This window comes from Phacochoerus africanus, chromosome 7 (genome assembly GCF_016906955.1).
Source record: "Phacochoerus africanus isolate WHEZ1 chromosome 7, ROS_Pafr_v1, whole genome shotgun sequence".
In the NCBI taxonomy this organism is placed as follows: Eukaryota; Metazoa; Chordata; class Mammalia; order Artiodactyla; family Suidae; genus Phacochoerus; species Phacochoerus africanus.
Window position 1 is genome coordinate 23,474,536 of NC_062550.1, and position 24,701 is coordinate 23,499,236.

Consider the following 24,701-nt stretch of genomic DNA (forward strand, 5'->3'; position numbering starts at 1 on the left):
AAGTCGTTTTGCTCATTTTCTTTGTTTTAATTAACATTATTGAAGTATAATTAAAATAAGAAAATACACCCATTTTTAGTGTAAATTTTGAGAAATAATGAAAAATATATCCATTCAAGTACTTGCCAAAATGCATATTACATGGAAGGTCTCTTTCATCCCAGAACATTCCCTCATGATGTTTTGCAGACAGTACACTCAACAGACATAATGTAACTAGACTTATTGTGGTGATCATGTCATCATGCATAAAAATATTGAGTCACCGTGTTGTATGCTTGAAACTAATATTGTATGTCAATTATAATTCATTATAAAAGAATGACAACTCTATACCAATGTAAAATGTGTGAGAAAAACATTGAAAAGAAGAAAAAGGAATGAAGTAATTAGGATAGGTTCTGGCTAAAGGATTAAAAATTATGTATTGGGTTCATCACAATGCAGTGATCAATAATTAGTTGCTAAGTATATGAATTGAAGGGAAAATGAAGGATTAAATGCCAGTGACATCAACCTGATTGATGTAAAAGCTAAGAGATGACGCTATTGGTTATCGGCTTAATGAAAAAATGAGGGAGATGTGCATCTTTTGTGTTGGTTTATCCAGAGACACATTTTACTTCCTTAAAAGAAATGCAGTTTTTTTGAGTGAGTCCTGAAAGGCTAGTTTAACTTGCTTATTCCTCAGAGTGTATATAAAAGGATTCAGCATTGGTGAAATGGAAGAAAGAAGCAATGCCACTCCTTTATTGAGATTTACCTCTTCTTTGGCAGATGGTTTGATGTAGATGAAGATGCAGCTGCCATAGGCTGATGGAAACGACAATCATGTGGGAAGAACAGGTGGAAAAAGCTTTTTTTCTTTGTTGGGCAGAAGGGAATTTTAGAATCGTCCTGATGATGTATATGTAGGAGAGAACCACACCTACAAGAGTGGTGATGAGAGTGAGCACAGCACAGGCTATAACCATCTTCTCAATTAACCAGGTGTCTGAGCATGAGATCTTCAGGAGAGTAGATGCATCACAGGCAAAATGATCAATGAGATTGGAATCACAGAATTCCAGATGAAAACACAAGCTGAATGGAGGGAGGATAATCAGAAGTGCTGCCCCCCAACAGCAGACAACCATTGTTTTGCAGAGTGTGTTGCTCATGATTGTCATGTAATGCAGGGGTTTGCAGATGGCCACATAGCGATCATATGCCATGGCTGCCAAGAGAAAGAACTCAGTTATCCCAAAAAGATCTGTAGAAAATATTTGAGTGAGACATGCATTATAGGTAATTGTTCTGTCCCCAGTTGATATACTGTATAGGAATCTTGGAATACAGGCAGTTGTAAATGAGATTTCTAGGAGAGAGAAATTTTGGAGGAGAAAATACATGGGGGTTTTAAGGTGGGAATCCAGCAAGGTTAGGGTGATGATGGTCAGATTTCCAGGCTACACTCAGTATGTAGGTGAGAAAGAGGAAAAGGAAAAGCAAAAGCTACAGCTGGGGATCTTCTGTCAGTCCCAGAAGGATGAATGTTGTTATTGCAGTGTGGTTTCTCATTATTGACTCCTGGATTTTGCCAACCCTACATGTCAATGTCAGAGGAGATTTGAATGCAGAATTCAATGACACCATCATCCAGTGATGAACACTCTCTTGTATATTCAACTCCTCCAACATCCATCAGTTTTACTTGTTGATCCAAGGAATACATTTCATATTTTACAGTGAGCATGACCTTCCCCGATCTATTTATACGTAATGACAAGTAAAATTATTTTATACCTTTTAGTTGTTGACTTACAGTCTAACTGTTCCTTTAGTAAACTCGTAAATTTAATGTATAATGAATTAAGTATTTTTAGCTCCTACCCTGGGTTGTGGATTTTTTATTATATTACATTTATTTTTCATTTCCTATGTTGTAGCTACATTTTAATTTGGCCAAATGCTTCCTTCAAATCTTAAGTAAAGTTTTTTAAAAAAATAAACTTCTATTTCATTTCTTTGCTTTAAAATTTGGGGATCATTAAAATCATAAATAAAATTTTAGAGCAGGACCCAAACAAGACATTGCAATCACTTCAGTTCAATTGTTTTGGCTTTCTAATGAGTCATTCATTTTAAGGGCGAAACATGTTTTGACTCAAAAACATCTGATTTGTCATTTTGCAGTTCTAGTTAAAGCTTCATTTCCTATATTTTGTGTTACAGCTTTATGACACTATGCATTTATTATTATATAACATTTATTTTGTATTTCATATATTATAGCTTGTTTTTCATTCTGCCAAATGTTTTACTTCAGTACATAAGCAAAATAAAAAATATTAACTTCAGATTTCATTTCTTTGCTGTAAGTTTTGGGAATTATTAAAATCCTAACAAAGATTCATATCAGGGCCAAAAGTAGGCATTTCAGTTATCTCTTAAATAATTTTTTTTTTTGCTTTCTCTTGTTTGATCATTTATTATAAGGGTAAAAGACTACAAAACGTGTGTAGTTTTGAGGTTCTAGATTCTTCCTGTATCTTATGTTACTTCTTGGATAACACTGTGCAGTACAACCTGGTTACTTTATTGCACTTTCATCTCCTTGTGAGGTTATGCTGCTTATAATGAAGCAACTTCTGAAGGATATAAAAACTTTACTTGGACGCTTCATTTAACCACTCATACTGAAACATATTTACACACCATATTATGGGGAAAAAGTCAAGACAAAAGTTGCTGAATAGACTTTCCACGAAACTCTTTCCTCCATTGGCATTTCTTTCAAGTCCACATTTTTGCCTCTGTTTTTGCAGATTGCATTTTTTTCTCAATCGCTTACTCTCTGGGTTTCAACCCCACCATTCTTGATAACACTTGATCATGTATCTTATGAATTCATTCAGTATAAGTCATAATATAAATGTACTTCAATATAATTATAATAATGCCTGCTTACTAGTCTCTTCATATGATCCAGGCAGTGGTTAAGTCTGTTACAGACATTATCCATATAAGCCTTATGATATCCTGTGAGATTTATATGTGCTCCACTTTTAACTGATTGTAGGATAGTACCTTCAAATGCTAATTGTATTGGTTTTTTAAGTCTAACACTTCGCTTAAAGAGAAAAATCTGTCATGACATTTCCCATCCACCTCCTATCTTCTGCCAGAATGCACACATACAAACCATTAAAATAAGTAAGGCACCAAACATTGTCATACTTACCATTTAAGCTCTAAGTTATCTCATGGCATCTCTGGACAGTTTATTTGAACATACTCTTTTTTTATTTTTATTTTTTTTTATTTTTAGGGCCGCACCTGCAGCATATGGAGATTCCAGGCTAGGGGTCCAATCAGAGCTACAGCTGCCAACCTACACCACAACCACAGCAACACCAGATCCGAGCTGTGTCTGCCACCCACACCACAGCTCACAGCAACGCTGGATCCTTAAACCACTGAGCAAGGCCAGGGGTTGAACCCGCAACCTCATGGTTCCTGGTCAGATTCGTTTCCACTGTGCCACGTCGGGAACTCCTGAACATACTCTTAAACAGAGTGAACAGGGGAATATGTCAGTGGAGACCTGAATGCCAAGTTTTCTCAGGAAACTACCTCAGCTAGAAATTCCCTGGAAATACCCAGAGACTTCTATATCATATACCATTTCATATACTTCCTATACCACAGAACTTCTTCTATAAGAGGTACTTTGTCATTTTATACTAGGAATATATGTTCTTGGCTTGGTATCTGAAATAAAATAATGCCTATTTTAAAGGGCTGGGGGTATATCATAGGCTATTGACTGATCAGGGATTGTTCGTATTCTGAAATCATTGGTCAGGAAAACATATTTGGCACCAAATACTGTGGCTTGTTAATTTATGTATTCTACCTATAACAAGAATCATTAGAGTCAACAAACAAAAGAGTCCTTGGAGACCCGGGTTTGAAAGTCACCAAGGAATATTTATATAAAGTTTTGAAAGTGAACCTGACAGCAGTGGGGACAGTGCCCTTATGGACAAGAAAGTGCAAGAATAATATTAGATACAGTGTGATGATCCTGGCTAATATAAGTCAAACAATAAAATGTTTAATTTTTTTCCCTGTATCTTCTAAGGCAATGAAATTGGCATTGATAAATGCTTTCTCTACTTTCTTTATTTAACTCATAGATTTTATGAAAAAAATGTGAAGGTCAAAAGGAAAAAAATGACTTAGAGATTACCATTGTAAATTGCCTTATAAAAGAAGTTTCAGAGGTTTACTCACTCAAACTTAAGAGCAGAAGTAAACTTGCAAACACTGTTGTAATCTACCATTTCCTCCAGCCTGTTATGGTGTTTTTAATTATTAACACATGGAGATTTATAGCAGTTTTAATGACTTCCTTTATAAAATTATAATCTCTCTATGATAATAATTACCACCAGTTTGGAAACTTAAGTTGTTTACATTTCTGTTTGTATAATAAGAAATACTACTCTAAAGGTTTTATATAAATATCTTTGACATATGACTGCTTATACTCCAGGCAATTCCTCTATGAAAAATTCTTAGTTGTAGGTAGACAAGTTTTTCTATTTGTATGGCTTTTTTTGTTTTGTTTTGTTTTGTTTTTTCTTTTTTTTTTATTACTCAAATGAATTTATCACATCTGTATTTGTGTAATGATCATAACAATCTGATTTCACAGGATTTCCATCCCACAGCCCAGGCACATCCCCCCGCACCCCAAACTGTCTCCTTTGGAAACCATAAGTTTTTCAATGTCTGTGAGTCAGCATCTGTTCTGCAAAGAAGTTCCGTCTGTCCTTTTTTCAGATTCTGTGTGTCAGTGAAAGCATTCAATGTTGGTGTCTCATTGTCTGACTGACTTCACTTAGCATGATAGTTTCTAGGTTCATCCATGTTGCTAAAAATGCTGGTATTTCGTTCCTTTTAATGGCTGAGTAATATTCCATTGTGTATATGTACCACGTCTTCTGGATCCACTCCTCTGTCAATGGACATTTAGGTTGTTTCCATGTCTTGGCTATTGAAAAGAGTGCTGCCATGAACATCAGAGTACACGTGTCTTTGCGAGTCATGGTTTTCTCTGGATAGATGCCCAGGAGTGGGATTGCTGGATCAAATGGTAGTTCTATGTTTAGTTTTCTGAGGAATCTCCATACTGCTTTCCTCAGTGGTTGCCCCAATTTACAATCCCACCAACAGTGTACTAGGGTTCCTTTTTCTCCACACCCTCTCCAGCACTTCTTGTTTGTAGACTTTTGGATGATGGCCATTCTGGCTGGTGTAAGGTGGTACCTCATGGTGGTTTTGGTTTGCATTTCTCTAATAACGAGTGATGTTGAACATCTTTTCATGTGTATTTTGGCCATCTGTATGTCTTCTTTGGAGAACTGTCTATTTAGATCGTCTGCCCATTTTTGGATGGGGTTGTTTGTTTGTGGCTTATAGTTTTCAGAGTACAGGTCTTTTGTTTCTTTAGGTAGGTTTACTCCTAGGTATTTTATTCTTTTGGATGCGGTCATAAACAGGATTGGTTCCCTAATTTCCTTTTCTGCTTTTTCATTGTTGGTATATAGAAACACTGTCGATTTCTGTGTATTGATTTTGTATCCTGACACTTTGCCAAATTCGTGGGTAAGCTCTAACAGTTTTCTTGTAGAGTCTTTAGGATTCTCTAGGTATAGTATCATGTTATCTGCAAGTATCGATAGTTTTACTTCTTCCTTTCCAATTTGGATTCCTTTTACTTCTTTTACTTCTCTGATTGCTGTGGCTAGGAATTCCAAAACTATATTGAAGAGTAGTGGCGAGAGTGGACATCCTTGTCTTGTTCCTGATCTCAGTGGGAATTCTTTCAGCTTTTCACCATTGAGAATGATGTTTGCTGTGGGTTTGTCATATGTGGCCTTTATCATGTTGAAGTAGGTTCCCGTTATGCCCACTTTCTGAAGGGTTTTGATCTGAAATGGGTGTTAAATATTGTCAAAGGCTTTTTCCGCATCTATTGAGAGGATCATTTGGATTTTATTCTTCAGTTTGTTAATGTGGTGTATCACACTGATGGACTTGCGGATATTGAAGAACCCTTGCATCCCTGGGATAAATTCCACTTGATCATGATATACAATCCTTTTAATGTATTGTTGGATGCAGTTTGCTAGTATTTTGTTGAGGATTTTTGCATCGATGTTCATCAGTGAAACTAGCCCGTAGTTTTCTTTTTTTGTGGAATCTTTGTCTGGTTTTGGTATCAGGGTGATGGTGGACTCAGAATGAGTTTGGGAGTATCACCTCCTCTGCAATTTTTTTAACAAGTTTCAGAAAGAGAGGTGTTAGCTCTTCTCTAAATATTTGATAGAATTTGGCTGTGAAGCCATCTGGTCCTGGACTTTTGTTTGTTGGAAGTTTTTTCATCACAGTTTCAATTTCACTTCTTGTGATTGCTCCATTCATCTTTTCTCTTTCATCTTGGTGTAGTTTTGGAAGATTGTACTTTTCTAAGCATTTGCCCATTTCTTCTAGGTTTTCCATTTTATTGGCATATAGTTGCATATAGTAGTCTCATGATCCTTTATATTTCTGTGGTGTCTGCTGTTACTTCTCCTTTTTCATTTCTAATTTTATTGATTTGAGTCCTCTCTCTTTTTTGCTTGATAAGTCTGGCTAGGGCTTTATCAGTTTTGTTGATCTTTTCAACGAACCAGCTTTTCATTTCCTTGATCTTTTCTATGGTTTTGTTTGTTTCTATTTCGTTGCTTTCTGCTCTGATCTTTATGATTTCTTTCCTTCTGCTAACTTTAGGTCTGGTCTGTTCTCTCTCTCCAGCTGCTTGAGATGTCAAGTTAGCTTGTTTATTTGAGCTTTTTCTTGTTTCCTGAGGTGGGCTTGTATTGCTATAAACTTTCCTCTTAGAATGGCTTTTGCTGCATCTCATAGGTTTTGGAGTGTTGTAGCTTCGTTGTCATTTGCTGCTCAGTATTTTTTAATTTCCTCTTTGATTTCTTCAGTGATCCATTGGTTGTTTAGCAGCATGTTGTTGAGTCTCCACGTGTTTGTGTTTTTTGCAGTTTTTTCTTGTTGTTGATTTCTAGTTGTATAATGTTGTGGTTGGAAAAGATGCTTGATATGATTTCAATTTTCTCAAAGTTACCAAGGTTGGATTTATAGCCCAGGATGTGATGAATCTTATTGAATGTTCCATGTGCACTTGAGAAGAATGTGTATTCTGTTGCTTTTGGATGAAATGTCCTATAACTATCTATGAAGTCCATCTGATTTAATGCTTCATTCAGGGCCTGTGTTTCCTTATTGATTTTCGGTCTGGTTGATCTGTCCATTGCTGTAAGTGGGGTGCTTAAGTCCCTGACTATGATTGTGTTATTGTCGATTTCTTCTTTTAAGGTTGTCAGCAGTTGCCTTATATATTGTGGTGAATCTGAGTTGGGTGTGTAGATATTTAAAATTGTTATATCTTCTTCTTGGATTGATCCTTTGATCATTATGTAATGTCCTTCTTTGTCCCTTAAAATATTCTTCATTTTGAAGTCTATTTTGTCTGATATGAGTATTGCTACTCCAGCTTTCTTTTGATTCCCGTTTGCATGAAATATTTTCTTCCATCCTCTCACTTTCAATTTGTATGTGTCCCTAGAAGTGAAGTGGGTCTCTTGAAGACAGCATATATATGGGTCTTGTTTTTGTATCCACTGAGCCAGTCTATGTCTTTTGCTTGGGGCATTAATCCATTCACATTTAAGGTAATTATTGATATGTATGTTCTTACTGCCATTTTATTAATTGCTTTGGATTAGCTTTTGCTCCTCTTTTTTCCTCCTTTTTGTCTTGTTCTTTTCAGCCTAGATAAGTTCCATTAGTGTTTGTTGTAAGGATGCTTTAGTGTTGCTGAATTCTCTCAGCTTTTGCTTATCTGTGAAGGTTTTGATTTCTCCTTCAAATCTGAATGAGAGCCTTGCTGGGTAGAGTAATCTTGGTTGGAGTTTTTTTCCTTTCATCACGTGAAGTATATCATGCCACTCCCTTCTGGCCTGCAGAGTTTCTGCTGAAAAATCTGCGAATAACCTTATTGGGGTTCCCTTGTATGTTACTTGTTTCTTTTCCCTAGCTGCTTTCAAGATTTTCTCTTTGTCTTTAATTTTAGTCAGTTTGATTAGCATGTGTCTCGAGGTGTTCCTCCTTGGGTTTATTTTGTATGGTACTTGTTGTGCTTCCTGGATTTGAGTGAGTGATTCCTTCCCCATGTTAGGGAAGTTTTCAGCTATTATCTCTTGGAATATTTTTTCTGTCTCCTTCTCTCTCTCTTCTCCTGCTTGCACCCCTATAATACGGATGGTGGTGCATTTTCATGTTGTCCCAGAGATCTCTGAGACTCTCTTCATTTGTTTTCAATCTTTTTTCTCTTTCCTCTTCTGCATCCATAATTTCCTCTAATCCGTCCTCCAACTTGCTTATTCGTTCTTCTGCCTCCTGTATTTTGCTGTTAGCTGCTTCTAGTGAATTTTTTATTTCAGTTATTGTATTTTGCATCTCTTCTTGTTTAAGTTTTATATCGTGTATCTCTTTTCTCAGTGTTTCCTGTAAGTTATCCATATTTGCCTCCATTTGATTTCCAATGTTTTGCATCTTCTTCAGCATCAACAGTCTAACGTCTTTTTCCTGGAGGCTGAGAATCTCCTCAATGCTTAGCTGTTTTTCTGGGGTTTTTTCTTTCTCCCTCATCGGAGTTATAGTTCTCTGTCTTTTCATTTTTGTAGGTTTTTGGTGTGGTGACCTTTTTACAGATAAAAGGGTTGTAGCCTCTTACTTCTGATGTCTGCCCCCCTGTGGCTGAAGTCTGTATGGGGGCTTGCTGTAGGCTTCCTGATGGGAGGGGCTGATGCCTGCCCACTGGTGGATGGAGCTGATTCTAATACCTCTGGTAGGTGGGGCTTAGTTTCTGGATGGGATTAGAGGCAGCTGTGTGTCTTAGGGGTCTTTAGGTGGCCTGTTTACTGAGATGCAGGCCTGTGATCCCACCTGTATAGTTGTTTGCCCTGGGGCTTCTCAGCCTGACTGATGGGTGGGGCCAGATTTTCCCAAAATGGCCACCTCCAGAGAAAGACAACTGCTGAATATTCCCAAGAGCTTTGCTTTCAGTGTCCTTCCCTCACAACAAGCCACATTCACTCCTGTTTTCCCAGGATGTCCTCCAAGAATTGCAGTCAGGTTTGACCCAGATTCCCTTGGAGACTTTGCTTTTCCCTGGGACCCAGTGCACGTGAAAGTCTGTGTGCGCCTTTTAAGAATGGGGTCTCCATCCCCCCCAGTCCCATGGAGCTCTTGCGCACAAGCCCTACTGGCCTTCAATCCCAGATACTCCAGGGGCTCTTTCTCCCTGTGTCAGATCCCAGTATGTGAGTGTTTGATGTGGGGCTCAGAACTCTCACTCCTGTAGCTGCGTCTCTGTGAACCAGTTAGTTTTCAGTCTGTGGAACTTCCCACCCAGAAGGTATGTTTATATCGTGGGTTGTTTATATCGTGAAACCGCCCCTCCTACCTCTTGATGTGGCCTCCTCTTTTTCTTCTGGAGTAGGGTATCTTTTTTACGGTTTCCGGTCCATTTGGGTGAAGAGTGCTCAGTCTTTAGTTGTGAATTTTGTTGTTTTTAGGAGAGAAGTTGAGCTGCAGTCCTTCTATTCCACCATCTTAATCCCCTGTATGGCTTTTGATATAGATTTCTCATCTGATGTATTAAAAGTATATGTTGCCCTAATCCAGGAAAAGAAATCATTAATATGAATGTGATTGGTTGAGTAACCTTAATGCTTGTCTTAGAAATAGACAGTATCTTTCTTTGTACTAGAGAGGGTTTTCTGCAACTACACAAATACAGAGATCAGTCGACAGTTCAATTCATAATTTAGTTTTTCTCAGTTTAAGGGGACATAAGGAGAGGGTTCTGGGGAGAATTGGTTCCCATAAGGATTAGAGATGTCAGAGAATAAGGAATTAAGAAACCACCTTCACTGCTGCTGTAAACTCTTGAGAGGCTGAGTGAGACCTTAAACAAAAACCTGGGAAAGTGCACCACAGCAGGAACTCCTCAGGTTAATTTTTCAGTCCGAGAAACACTCAGCCAGTGAATGTGTCCCAGTCATAATCTGGGTAGAGAAAATTAGAAAAGAAGAGCTGTCCCGTGCTTTTGATGTGGGCATCTCCAAAGGCCTAGCAATACATGACATTGTTTCTAGAAGACTTCGTCTGCTGTTTTCTGGCAGCAGTGAGGATCATCCTCATTCAGTTACTTTAAATTCCTCCCTGGATGTCTGTGAATCTTATCTTTAATCACCTTTTTTTCTGTAATGTATAGTCTATTCTAAAAAATCATATGATCAGAATCGTGGTTCATAAAGCCTACAGTTGCAGAGGTTGCTTTTGTAATATTCATTATTACTTTATGTATGTTTATCCTGTCTGTACACTCTTAGGATGATTATAAACATAAAGATTGTCTTCTCCTGTTTTGTGCACATTATAGTTTCCCCGACTTAAAAAGTTGAGCCTAAATGTATATCAGCTTTCAAACCATGAAGATATGAATACAAAGAGAGATTTCAATATTAGTGTAATCTACTAAATTCATGTTGAAGCCATTTTTACATGCTGAGAAATAAGGGAAAAAATAAGAACATAGCCTACTCCAAATAATTTCATTTTAATGAAAGCAGTAAACATTTCCTAAAGTCTTGCATTAGGTTTTTATTACTACATCACTTCTGACCACCAACTTAGTGGTTTAAAACTGCACACTTATTATCTCATAGTTTCTGTGCATCAGGATTCCAGGCACAGCTTTGCTGGGTCTTCTGCTTGGGCTCTTTAATCAAGGTGTGAACTGTATTGTATTCTCATGTGGAGGGTTAGCTGAGAAGGGATTTGCTTCCAAGTTCATTCAGGTTGTTGTGAGAATTTATTTGATTGTACTTGTAGGCCTGAATCTTTGTTCCATAATCATGGTGTATCTATCCATTTGTTTAGATCCTTAAAATATTTTTCAACAATGTTCAATAAGTTGCATTAGAGAGGTTTTGGATACCTTTTGTTGTTTTTTTCCTTAAGTATTTAGAATAATTTGATGCTATATTTTAATCAACTTTCAGATAACTGCATTTTTCACCTTGTATCTCTTAAACTTATTGAAATAGTTACAGTAGATAATTGAGTAGATTTTAAGTATTTTCTATATAAATAGAAATGCAATGAAATATTAAGACAGTTTTGTGACTTTCTTTCCATCTGGACTTTTTTTCTTGCCTTATTGTATTGGTTAGAAGTTCCAGTAGAATACTGAATAGATGTGGCGAAATTAGACATTCATATCTTGATCTTAGAGGGGAAGAGTTCATTAATTCACCATTGAATAAGATGTAAACTCTGTGTTAATGTATGTCAGCTTTAAACTGTCATTTTTAATATGTCATCTGACTTTGAGTATATAATGTTCAGTTTAATTTTAATTTTTTAATGGCTGCCCCTCTGCCATATGGACGTTCCCAGCCAGGGATTAAATCTGAGCTGTGACTGCAACCTATATCACCACTACTGCAACATCGGATCCCTTAACTCACTGTACTGGGCTGGGGATTGAACCCACGTCTTCTCAGCAACCCTAGTCATTGCAGTCAGATTCTTAACCCACTGTGCCTCAATGGGAACTCCCTTATTTCAATTTGAGAACAGAAATTTCCAATATATACTTTAAATACCTCGTACATAAAAGGTTATTTTTAAAACATTAGACAGATTATAAGAATTAATAAATGTACTCTTTTTTAAAAAACAGTTACAGTTTCCAGCAGGATATAATTAGAAGTAGTCTCCAATAATTTTTATCTTGGATGGTCTCTTCATGTTAAGGTGGCTTTGTCCAAAATTAAAAGGCTGCTTGTATGTGAATGCAGGGCAGGATGCTCTTGTGATGACTCAGCCAGATAGCACTTGTGAGACACTATGCAAACTCGACAATATTGTACATTTATGGCCCCAAAAATAGCTTAGCACATTGATGGGCAGGCCAAGGAGATGGCGTTACCTGGACTTCAGTTGCCATAGCGAGTATATTCATATTGCTTGATTTTAATTATACATATGCAACTTTGGGAGTTGTAAATAAGTCTGTTTTTTTCAGGGAAGGTGGAGGTGAGAGTCCAAATTTATAGAAATTGGTCGGCTGAATAAAATTTCCTGTTAAAAGGCCAGGCAATTGAATTCTCTATTTGCTATAAAACAGTGTTACAGTTCTACCTTTAGCTGTTATTATGAGCTCTAGGTGGATAGAATAGGCAGTTTCCCAAGATCTCATCTTAGAAATTCTCTTTTGAAGCCCATTCAGGGACAAAGGGGAAGATTGCAGAAGGATGGACAAATTGAATTCTTTCAGCTAGCCAAGTGTGAGAGCTATGCCTGGAGTCATCTGGGGAGATGAAGAGAATGTTATTTGCATAGCAACCTACCTCTCATTATTTTTTCCCAAATGATCCAAAATTGTAAAAATGGAGAAGTTAACTCCACACTAGGGGTTTGCAACCTTTTTTCAGGAAAAGGCCAGTTAGTAAACATTTTCAGCTTTGGGGACCATGAGGTCTTTATTAAACTACTTCTGCCGTTAAAAGCAGCTATAGATAGTGTACAAATGAGTGGGAATGAATGTGTTCCAAGAAAACTTTATTTATACGAACAAGTGATGTGTGTATGTGTAACTGAATCACTTTGTTGTATAGCAGGAAATATCACGACATTGTAAATCAACTACACTTCAAGAAAACTTTAAAAAATGAAAAAACTAAAAAGAACTGGTGGTGGATAGATCTTACTCTCAGGCCTTAATTTTTGGATTTTTGATCTACAATGTGGTCCTGACTGCTAAGGTACTTCTAGGTGACTTTCCCAAGTATTCAGCGGGGGGCCTGTGGTGGAAGAGATGTTGACAAGGTCTCCATATTTTAGCTGTGCCCAAACTCCTGCCCCTCAGAATGCTCGACCTCCAGTATCTCTGTTGACCTCTCAGCCTTATCACTGGTGCGCATAGACTACCCTTGCCCCAGTGTCTTCAGCCAATCACTCAGGCAAGGGTATATGGGGAACTTTGCCCAGATCCTGGTATAATGCAGCCATCACTGGCAGATTCTAACCATTTCAGCCGACCTGATGTCTTCCAGCCGACCTGATGTTTTCCAGCTGACCTCAATGAGACAGTCATGTTGAGCTTCGTCTCTAGCTCATAGGGTGGGCTGAGCCACTGCTAACTGTGGTCTTATAGGTACTGAATTTCTCTTTCTTTTGAGCTGCTTGTCAAAAGTTTCCTCATATAGGTGATTTAGTTTCATGGTATAAGGGAGAAAACCAGTGGCCTCACACTGGTTATTCTGACATAGCTGGAAACAAAGCACTTTTGTTTTTAACATTGTTTATTGTTTTATTTCCATGAATGCTTGAATGCTTTTGTCATGCAGGTGTGGTTTCAAGTTCTCTCCTTTTTCTTGATATTAATCTACTAAATATTCTGGCTCTTGTATCTTTTTTATATCATATATGTTTCTATACTCCAGATATTTATTTTTTTATTTGTTTTACAATATCTTTTTAAATTTTATTTTATTATGTTTATTAAGGCATAGTTGATTTACAGTGTCGTGTCTATTTTACTGTGAAGCATAGTGAACCAGTCCTATATATATATATATATATGTGTATGACTATATATATAAACACACATATTCTTTTTCTCACACTATCTTCCGTCAATATCTTTTAATTTTACTTGTCATGCTTTGAGTACTTTTATTTTATATTTTGTCATAGTAGTACCTTAAAACAAATATGAAATATTTCTTCCTATATTGAAAATGTTTGAGTATATTTACATATGCAAATTAAAGGAGTTCAGTGAAACACTTTGTTCCAAAAATTTCTTAGAAATTATTGGTACCATATTTAACATGGTATGCAGTTTCTTTTGGCTAATATTGGAAAGGCTTATTATGAGATGAAGGGTGATTTTGTTTCCTGGAAATAAATTCTCATCTTCTTGTAATGATATAAATTATTTTGGTTGTGAGCGAAAGGGTTTGTTCCATGTAGTTTCACAAATCAAGATATGAAGGATTCATAAGAAGTGTCCTCTTACTGAACTAGTTAGGATTTTCAGAAAAAATATTAAGCAATAAATCTATCATTTTCATTGGATTATTTAAATTCAGCTTGCTCTTTCTTGTGTAAGATAAATGCAATTTTTTTGATCGTGTCATTGAAAGCTTGTTTCACTTGCTTGTTCCTCAAAGTATAAATAAAGGGGTCAACAATGGAGCAATAGATGTAGTGAGCACAGATGCTCCTTTGTTAATGTTCACCTCTTCTTTGGCTGAAGGCTTGATATAGATAAAAATACAGCTGCCGTAGGTAATGGAAACAACAATCATGTGAGAAGAACACGTGGAGAAAGCCTTCTTTCTTTGTGAAGCAGAAGGAAATCTGAGAATTGTCCTGATGATACATATGTATGAAAGAACAACACCTACCAGTGTAATGATGAATGTCATGACTGCACAGATTATGACCATCTGTTCTATGAGCCATGTATCTGAGCATGAGATCTTAAAGAGAGGAGATGCGTCACAGCCAAAATGATCAATGGCGTTGGAGTCACAGAATTCCAGCTGGAGGCCCACACTGAGTGGTGTGATGATGATCATCAACCCAGAGGTCCAGCAGCAGAGGATAAGGATGGTGCAGACTCTGCCGTTCATGATGCTCGTGTAATGCAGGGGTTTGCAGATGGCCACATAGCGGTCATAGGACACGGTGGCCAGGAGAAAAAACTCGGTGGCTCCAAAGAGTCCAATAAAAAATATTTGACTGGCACAGGCATTATAAGTCATGGTGTTGTCCCCACTTGATATACTGTACAGGAATCTGGGGATACAGACTGTTGTGAATGAGATTTCTAAGAAGGAGAAGTTTCGAAGAAAAAAATACATAGGCGTTTTAAGATGAGAATCTGTGAGTGTAAGAATGATAATGGTCAGGTTCCCTGTAACGCTCAGCATGTAGGTAAGAAATAAGAAGATAAAAATCAGAACTTGTAGCTCTGGGTCCTCGGTAAGTCCCACCAAGATGAATGTTGTTATGACCGTGTGATTTCTCATTATTACCCTCGGTGTTCTAGGCGATCTGTGTGTAAAAAGTCAAACTACACAGAAGAAAGGAAATAATGAGTCAGAAAGAGGTGAAATAGAAAACAGAAAAAACAAGAGAGATGATTAGTAGAATCCAAAGCTGATTCTTGGAGAGGATGACTAACATGGATAAAACTGTCATGGAGACTGATGTGGAAAAAAGAGAAAAGATGAAATTTATCAGGAATGTGAGATTATCCATCATTACATATTATACATTACATATTATAATAACATATATTATAATATTATACATACATCATTGCAGATGATTAAAAAGATTAAATACATCAATACAGATACTAAAAAGATTAAAATGGAATATTTTGGAAAGCTCTGCAAAGTAGATTTGGCCATTTAAGTGAATGAACTAAGTCCATGAAAAATATTATCTACTTAAGCTAATTCAAGATGAAACATCTAACCAGTGTAGCCCTATCTCCAGTATTAAAGTCAACAAATGCATACTTAAATCATCCCACAAGGAGAACTGAAGCCTCAGATGGCTGAATCGTAGATTTCTCCCAGACATTTAAATCAAGCGGAAAAATCCAGTTAGTTACAAATCCTTTCATACAGTTGTTGAAAGCAAAAATTTAACATTATCTGATGGAATTTCCAGTGTGCATAGACAAGATAGAAATGATAAGCAAAATAAAAATGGGAAGACTACAGGATATCCATTTTTTTTCTTAGATTCTACCCCCCAGTGGTAAAATATTGTTTCCATATGGCTTTTGAAATATTCAGTGTTTACACTGTAATTCATAGGCCACATACACTTTTAAGAAATGACACAGTCAAAAACATTGAATTTCAAAGACTATGCCATTGAAATGAAGCTTTGAAAAAATAATAAATTCTCCGGGTGAGCATGTATATTCCTTTTTTTATCTTTATGCCGTGTCTAGTTGTCTTCTCTGTCTCTTTCTCTTTCTTCATTACTAAGGCTGCTGAAATCTAGCTTCTTTATCCACGAATCCACGAATCCACTCTCACTGTTCCTACTCAATTCATTGTTATTACTCTTCTTCTGGAAGGGTTCTTTCAACCCTGTTGGCTACAGGTGGATCCTGGCTAGTCCGGTTAGACCTGTATCCTTAGTATATTATAAAAAAGCCTGTTTCAGAACCTTGATCTCACACTCAATATGAAACAGTCATGCTCTAGCTGGACTTCCTGTCACCTGTTTTGATTATTGTAATCTGTTTCCCTCACTGTATCTAGAATGAGTTCTGAGGTCCCATCTCAATTCTTCCAGATGAGGCAAGGCACATCTCATTGTGTTCCTGGATTCATCATCCCCAAATCAGAACTGTCTAGTATTGCTTTATTTATTGTTCATCACTCAGTTAGACTGTGATAATCTTAGATCAGGGTCTGTCTTGTTCTCAATATTATACCCAGATCTTATCACATTTCTGGAATTATAATAGTTGCTCAGTATATGTATAAACACACATATATACATACATATTTATGTATAAAGATGAAGATACATTCTTTACTTGTATTTCAAGATTCTACTTGACTGAAGTTCTTTACTCCTGTGATCCTGATAGAAGATATTACAGATACTACAATGATGTTGAAGGTACTTTCTTCAGCAGGAGTTCGTATCATGCTTCCTTGACCCTTTGGTGCACCAATTTTTGAGCAGTAGAGTGTGGTCACTCAGTCTGGGCGTTTCATCAGCTTGACTGCTCACAGCTCCATGACTGTTCATTCAAATTCTTTCTAATATAGATCATTTAAAAAATGGGACTTACAGAAAAATAAGTCTAAGGTAATGAGGCCTTTAAAAAGTTCTAGATATGAGCTAATGATACTTTTCTATTGTGTTATATTTACTTGTACTTTTTGCTAGAAAGTCCTTTAATTGTGTGGGATACTCTTTTTTATTTTACTGATAGTACATTGGGCAAACTATTTTGATGGTTGTCTAGTTAGACTAGAATTGGTTTCTTTTCAGGGTGTTGAATTATTGGATGGTTAGTTTCAACCACAGCTGACTCCTGAGTGCCTTCTTTACCCAGATTGTCTCCAATGAATGGCAGTGCTCAGAGTCTAGACATTATCAGGGAGGACAAACACTGATGTAGGCTCATGGACGGATAATTTGGTCTACATGTGGTTCCCTCTCCTGCTTTGCACATCCACCATTGAAGTATTTGCAGTAGCTCAAATTGAGAAACAGGATTGTTTTCCCCTAGAGCCCACCTTCCTTCCTTCCTGTGATCATCCTCTCTTCATTCCTTGTAACCTGTAGCAAAAGTCTTTGCTCATCCTTGGCATTGTCCCAGGATGCAAAACCACCATTTTGTCCTTTTGGTCACCTACTTCAGAAACACGTCTCAGAAACATTCTGACAACTTAAGTCATATTACAGCTGTAACTTACTAAATTTTTTAAACTATTTTTTTGTTCATTATGCCTAGACATAAAAAATATTTATGTTTTTTAAAAGACAGGATTTTTCTAGATGAAATGTCAAGCCACGTTTTATTAAGTTGGAGAGATATATTTATGTATTTAAAACTGTGCATATCTGTGCACATGCACGTGTGTTGGTGTGGGAACAATAGATGTTACATTATATGCCCGTCAGAATTGACTGTATTATTGCCCACCCACTTAACCAGTGTATAAAATAAGCTTAGAGATTTCCTTATTTGCTCCCATGATTAATATTCTTGAAAATGACATTCAAGAAGTGAAACTAATTTCCCATATCCTTGTGAACTTCTCAAATTAAAAATACACAATGCATACATTACATATAAATGTACATTTATGTATAAATGCATGTTTACATATAATATAGATGTATAGTTAGGAAAGAGGAGCTATTTTAATTATTTTTCTAAATTGTAGAATAGGAAAAGTATTAATTTAAGAAATATGTGCATACGTATGCATTAGTCTGTCATTCAGGCTTCAGTTTTTGTTTTATGCCCGCAGATTCTTATAATTAAACAAGAATAATTAGTAGTGACATGGATGTAGCCTCGTAATTCTTTCGCTCTTAACTTTCACTCAAAGATAGCAGTGGAAATGCGTCAATAAGGTATCTGAAATTCTATATTCCTGCGTCTAACATTTTACCATGAATGACAGTATCAGTCTCAATTTGAAAATGGACTATTTCTACATAATCTGAACAGCTAGATAGAAGGAAAGACTGGGAAACAAAAGAAAACCAGAAATTCTGATTCTTGAAAAGCTGATGGTCTGATCCAACAATTTGAACACAAAGTGATACTCTGAAAAGTTTCACCACAGATGTGGCTGAGGATGCTTTCTTTATATGATCAACCTGGAGCAGGTAAGAGAAACTAAATTTAAATTTCAAGGTCAGTAATGAATGTGAAATATAACAATATAGAAAAAAACCACACAAACAAAAGCTAACTAATGCACCTAGGAATTGGGACAGTGTCCTTGGAGACTGGAAAATGCATTCATAACACCAAGGTCAGGATGTATCATTAGTGTACTAAATCTTTGCCAACATGATGATCCAAATAATATTTTATTCATGTTAACTCACATTTGTAATTGCTAATATTATAGCATAATTTCAAATATTTATTGGTAATTTGTGCTTTATTGATGAAGAGAACATGACTGCCTTTCACTGATGTTGCATTAAAGTGATTCTTTAGGCTTTTCCAGGATATTTGCACATATTCAGGATATTAAGTCTTCGCAAGTCTTAAGAGTTTACAAATCCGATTTTATGATTTGTTATTTAACATCTAATGCCACTTCTGGTTGGTGGTGATAAATTGGAAATTTGGTTACATTGTAGTAAAATATACTCACCTTTGTTTTATTGTTTCTGAATTTGTTGTGAGAAGCTTTACTGATCCTGATCTTGTCATATACTTCTATTTTATTCCAATTATTTTATTATTTTACTTTATGTTATGTGCATTAACATCTGTATCCAACATGCACCATTCAACCAGATAAGGAGGTTTCCACAGAAAATACTACGTAGAAAGCGCACATAGTGAGGTAGGAGGGACACAGCCTAGGTGAGCACGGGATGGGGGGAATCAAGTGGAAAGGGTTTCATGTGACATGAGGTTTTGAAACGGTGATTGCAAAAATTTTCCACTCTTTCTAAATGAATAATTTGGCATTAGGATGCTTCTGTAGTTTCTCTTTTTCAGTACACATCCATCTTCATGTCCCTGTCCATACCAATATCCGTATTTATAGTGGCATCACTATGAAATCTCTTTTTGAATATTATTATCCTTTGTTTTATGGTAATTTTTCTTTCCAGTACTCACTGTTTTGCAATTTAGTTTTCAAGAAGGCTTCTGTGCCATTTCGGAGTCCCCCCTTTGTTTTGGAGCATAGCAATGCTATCAAAATGCTTGGATCTTTCAAAGACAAAGCTAGAAAAAAGCATATTAAGAAATCATTACGGAGTTCCCTGGTGGCCTAGTGGTTAAGAATTTGTTGTTGTCACTGCTGTGGCTTGGGTCTCTACTGTTGCTTGGTTCAGTCCTTGGCCCAAGAACTTCCATGTACCACAAGTGTGGCCCCTCCCCAAAAAAGAAAGAAAGAAATCATCAGTTTAAACTGCTGCTTCTAATCTTAATTCAACACCATTGAATTTTTTTAATAATGAATTTTATTTTTTCCGTTATAGCTGGTTTACAGTGTTCTGTCAATATTCCACTGTACAGCAAGGTGACCCAGTCACACATACATGTATACATTCTTTTTTCTCACATTATCATTCTCCATCATAAGTGACTGGATACAGTTCCCTGTGCTATACAGCAGGATCTCATTGCTTATCCATTCCAAAGGCAATAGTTTGCATATATTAACCCCAAATTCCCAGTCAATCCCACTCCCTCCTCCTCCCCCTCAGCAAACACAAGTCTATTCTCTATGTCTGTGATTTTCTTTTCTGTGGAAAGGTGCATTTATGACATATATTAGATTCCAGATATAAGTGATATCATATGGTACTTTGTCTTTCTCTTTCTGACTTACTTCACTCAGTATGCTAGTCTCTAGTTCCATCCATGTTGCCTTCAAATTTCATTATTTTGTGCTTTTTTAATGGCTGAATAGTATTCCATTTTGTGTATATACCACATCTTCCTAATCCAGTCATCTGTCAGTGGACACTTGGGTTGTTTCCATGTCTTGTCTATTGTGAATAGTGCTGCAATGAACATGTGGGCACATGTGTCTTTTTCAAGGAAAGTTTTGTCTGGATATATGCCCAAGAGTGGGATTGCTGGGTCCTATGGATACTTTTCTAAAGTACCTGCATACCGTCCTCCATAGTGGTTGTACCAGCTTACATTCCCACTAACAGTGCAGGAGGTTTCCCTTTTCTCCACACCCCCTCTAGCATTTGTTTTGTGGACTTATAAATGATGGCCATTCTGACTGGTGTGAGGTGGGATCTCATGGTAGTTTTGATTTGCATTTCTCTGGTAATCAGGGATGTTGAGCATTTTTTCATGTGCTTGTTGGCCATGCATATATCTTTGGAGAAATCTCTATTCAGCTCTTGCCTATTTATCAATTGGGTTGTTGGTTTTTTTGCTGTTGAGTTGTATAAGTTGTTTATATATTCTAGAGATTAAGCCTTTGTCGGTTGCATCATTTGAAACTATTTTCTCCCATTCTGTAAGTTGTCTTTTTGTTTTCTTTTGGGTTTCCTTCGCTGTGCAAAAGCTTGTCAGTTTGATTAGGTCCCATTGGTTTATTTCTGGTTTTATTTCTGTCGCTTTGGGAAACTGGCCTGTGAAAACTTTTGTAAGGTTGATATCAGAGAATATTTTGCCTCTGTTCTCTTCTCGGAGTTTGATGGTGTCTGTCTTACATTTCAATCTTTAAGCCATTTTGAGTTTATTTTGGTGCATGGTGTGAGGGTGTGTTCCATTTCCAACAACATTGCATTTTTTTCCCATTCATTTTTGATTCCCTCCCACTTCCTTTTTTTTTCCACCTATGGTGATATTCCTTGTTCAAAACATCAATATTTGCAACATCAGTATTTCACTAGGTTGTCCAATGCTCAAATTCACAAAAAATGAAATTGGAATTGTTCAGTCAATACCACCAATGATAACACACAAATTATATGAAGTTAAAGATGTGGTTGTGGAGTTCCCATCGTGGGTCAGTGGTTAACGAATCTGACTACGAACCATGAGGTTGTGGGTTTGATCCCTGGCCTTGCTCAGTGGGTTAAGGATCCAGCGTTGCCATGAGCAGTGGTGTAGGTTGCAGATGTGGCTCAGATCCCGTGTTGCTGTGGCTGTGGTGTAGGCCAGCACCTACAGCTCTGATTTGACCCCTAGCCTGGGAACCTCAATATGCCCTGGGTGGGAGCCTAGAAAAAAAAAAAAAGATGTGTTTGTAATCCTTTTACCCTTTAGACTCTCCCACATAGTATATAAATCCTCAGAGCATGACTTTTTATTTTATTTTTTGGGTTGTATCATTTTTTCTAAATTGAGGTGTAGTTGATTTATAATGTTGTTATATACATATATATAATTATATATTATTGTGTATATATGATTATTTTCCCTTAAAGTTTATTACGGAATAATATTGTACTTACAACATATTGAGGTGTTATAGAGTAGATTCCTGTGTTATGCAGTAGGTCCTCATTGGGTTATCCGTTGTATACATAGTAGTGTGTGTATGTTTATCCCAACCTCTCTCCCCATCCCTTTCCCCTTTAGTAAACATAAGTTTGTTTTCTATGTCTGTGCAACTCTTCCATTTTTGTAAATTAGTTCATTTGTATAAATGCATTTTTTAGATTTTGCATATAAACAGTATCATGTGATATTTGTCTTTCTCTGACTTACTTGGTGTGATAATCTCTAGGTCTATCCATGTTGCCACAATTGGTATTATTTCTTTCTTTTCGATGGCATTATTTCTTTCTTTCTAGGTTCAGTAATATTCCATTATATATAGAAATATTATCTTTATCCATTCATCTGTCAGTGGTCATTTAGGTTGCTGTCTCTGTCTTGACTGTTGTAAACTGTGCTGCAGTGAACATTGGAGTGCATGTATATTTTTAAATTAGAGTTTTCTCTAGATATATTCCCAGTAGTGGGATTGCTGGGTCATATGGCAACTTTACTTTTAGTTTTTAAGGAATCTCCATTCAGTTCTCCATAGTGGCTGCACCAGTTTACATTCCCACCAACAGTGTAGGAGGGTTCCCTTTTTCTCTACACTTGCTACAGCATTTATTATGTATAGACTTTCTGATGATGACCATTCTGACTGGAGTGAGGTGGTACCTCATTGTACTTTTGATTTGCATTTTGCTAATAATTAGCGATGTTGAGCATTTTTTTTTTCATGTTCCTATAGGCCATCTGTATGTCTTTTTTTGGAGAAATATCTATGTCTTCTTCCCATGTTTTAACTGGGCTGTTTGTTTTTTGATAATGTGCTGTATGAGCTTTCCGTATATTTAGGAAATTAATCTGTTGTGAGTTGCATAGTTTGCAAATATTTTCTCCGATTATGTAGGTTGTCTTTTTGTTTTGCTTATGGTTTCCTTTGCTGTAGAAAAGTTTTTAAGTTTAACTAGATACAGCTTGTTTATTTTTGTCTTTATTTTCATTACTCTAGGGGTGGATCTGAAAAGACATTGATGCGGTTTGTGTCAGAAACTGTTCTATGTTTTCCTCTAAGAGTTTTATAGTATCCAGTCTTTCATTTAGATCTTTATTCCATTTTGAGTTTATTTTTGTGAATGGTGTTAGAGAGTGTTCTAGTTTCATTCTTTTACATGTTGCAGTCCAGTTTTCCCAGCATCGCCTATTGAAGAAACTGTCCTTTCTCCATTGTAGAGTCTTACGTCCTTTGTTGTAGATTAACTTACCATAAGTGTGTTGGCTTATCTTTGGGCTTTCCATCATATTCTAGTGATCTATATTTATGTATTTGTTCCAGTATCATACTCTTTTGATTACCATAGATTTATGGTATGGTTCCATTTTTTCTTTTTTTTCTTTTTTTTGCTCATTATTGTTTGTCTCTTTGGGGCCTTTTGTATTTCCATTAAAATTTAAAAAAAAAGTTCTAGTTCTCTAGAAAATTCCATTGGTAATTTGATAGGGATTGCACATTGAATCTGTAGGGTGCCTTGGATACTATGGTCATTTTAACAATATTGTTTCTCTTAAGCCAAGAACACGGTGTATTTTTCTATCTTTTTGTGTTGTCTTCACTTTCTTCCATCGGTGTATTGTAGTTTTCAGAGTAAAGACAGCATTTTATAGTTTTCAGAGTACAGATCTTTTGCATCATTAGGTAGGTTTATTCTTAGGCATTAATACCATTTTAATTATAAAATTCCTTACTAAGTCCACATGGATCACAAATAATTAGGGAAATATATTACCACAAAAGGAGAAAAATAGTGTTCTAGCAAGCACAGCTAAATAAATGGAGGTGCTCAGAATCATTAGCTTTCTTTTTTTATTTCAAGCTACGATACTCCCACCAATGCCCTTCTTTCGTTTCCATTTTTAAAAGATTGCTACTTTTCAACACGGAGTGAAATTTAAATGCTTCAGATATTAATTACTATTCATCAATGTTTTGCATTTATTTGTGGATGTAACACTTAAGACTCCCATGTAAAGAACAGTGGAGCTGTGCCATTTGGCCAGTTCATAGCTCCCTACTCTTAGAGCGTCTCAATTTTACATATTGGTGGCCTAAACCTTTTCTTATTTTAACTTATAGATTTCATAGTGCATTATCCAAATTGAGTAATTAAAATTATTTAAGTCCCATTTACAGATATATTTAATATAATAATTATATTCTCTATTTATTAGCTTATTAACCACACATTTCTAAGTGGCACATAATTACTTTGGTTCAATAATGACTATTTTAGAGTTTCTTGTGCAGATTTCTTTATTCATATATTTCTTAGAGTGACCAGTAATTAAGAGCTCTTTGTTGTATGCTCTTTGAGATCATGTGCATAATATGTTTCAAAAGTTCAGAAAAGTGATAATTACAATTTTCTCTCATGTCCCTTCTTCTTATAAAAACATAAAATCCATGGTGTTCCCGTCATGGCTCAGTGGTTAACGAATCCAACTAGGAACCATGAGGTTGTGGGTTCAATCCCTGGCCTTGCTCAGTAGGTTAAATATCTGGCGTTGCTGTGCGCTGTGGTCACAGACGAGCCTCGGATCCTGTGTTGCTGTGACTCTGGCAAAGGCTGGTAGCTACAGCTGCAATTAGACCCTTAGCCTGGGAATCTCCATATGCCATGGGTGCAGCCCTAGAAAATACAAAAGACAAAAAAACAAACAAACAAAAAAAACCCCATAAAATCCTAAATATGCTACAACAGGATGAATTGTGCTATAAAAATCTATTTCATAAATTCTGAAATGTTTAGATAAT

General features: G+C 36.4%; 1 protein-coding gene and 1 pseudogene across 1 annotated transcript; both read right to left on the bottom strand.

Moving 5' to 3' along the window:
• Positions 1-619: 619 nt before the first annotated feature.
• LOC125131754 (olfactory receptor 6C68-like) lies at positions 620-1,560 on the bottom strand (annotated as a pseudogene).
• A 12,791-nt stretch (positions 1,561-14,351) lies between these two features.
• On the bottom strand, positions 14,352-15,221 carry LOC125131691 (olfactory receptor 6C2-like). The gene has a single exon (XM_047788460.1). It carries the CDS (start codon positions 15,219-15,221, stop codon positions 14,352-14,354), a length of 870 nt encoding a protein of 289 aa, XP_047644416.1.
• Between the last annotated feature and the right edge of the window lie 9,480 nt (positions 15,222-24,701).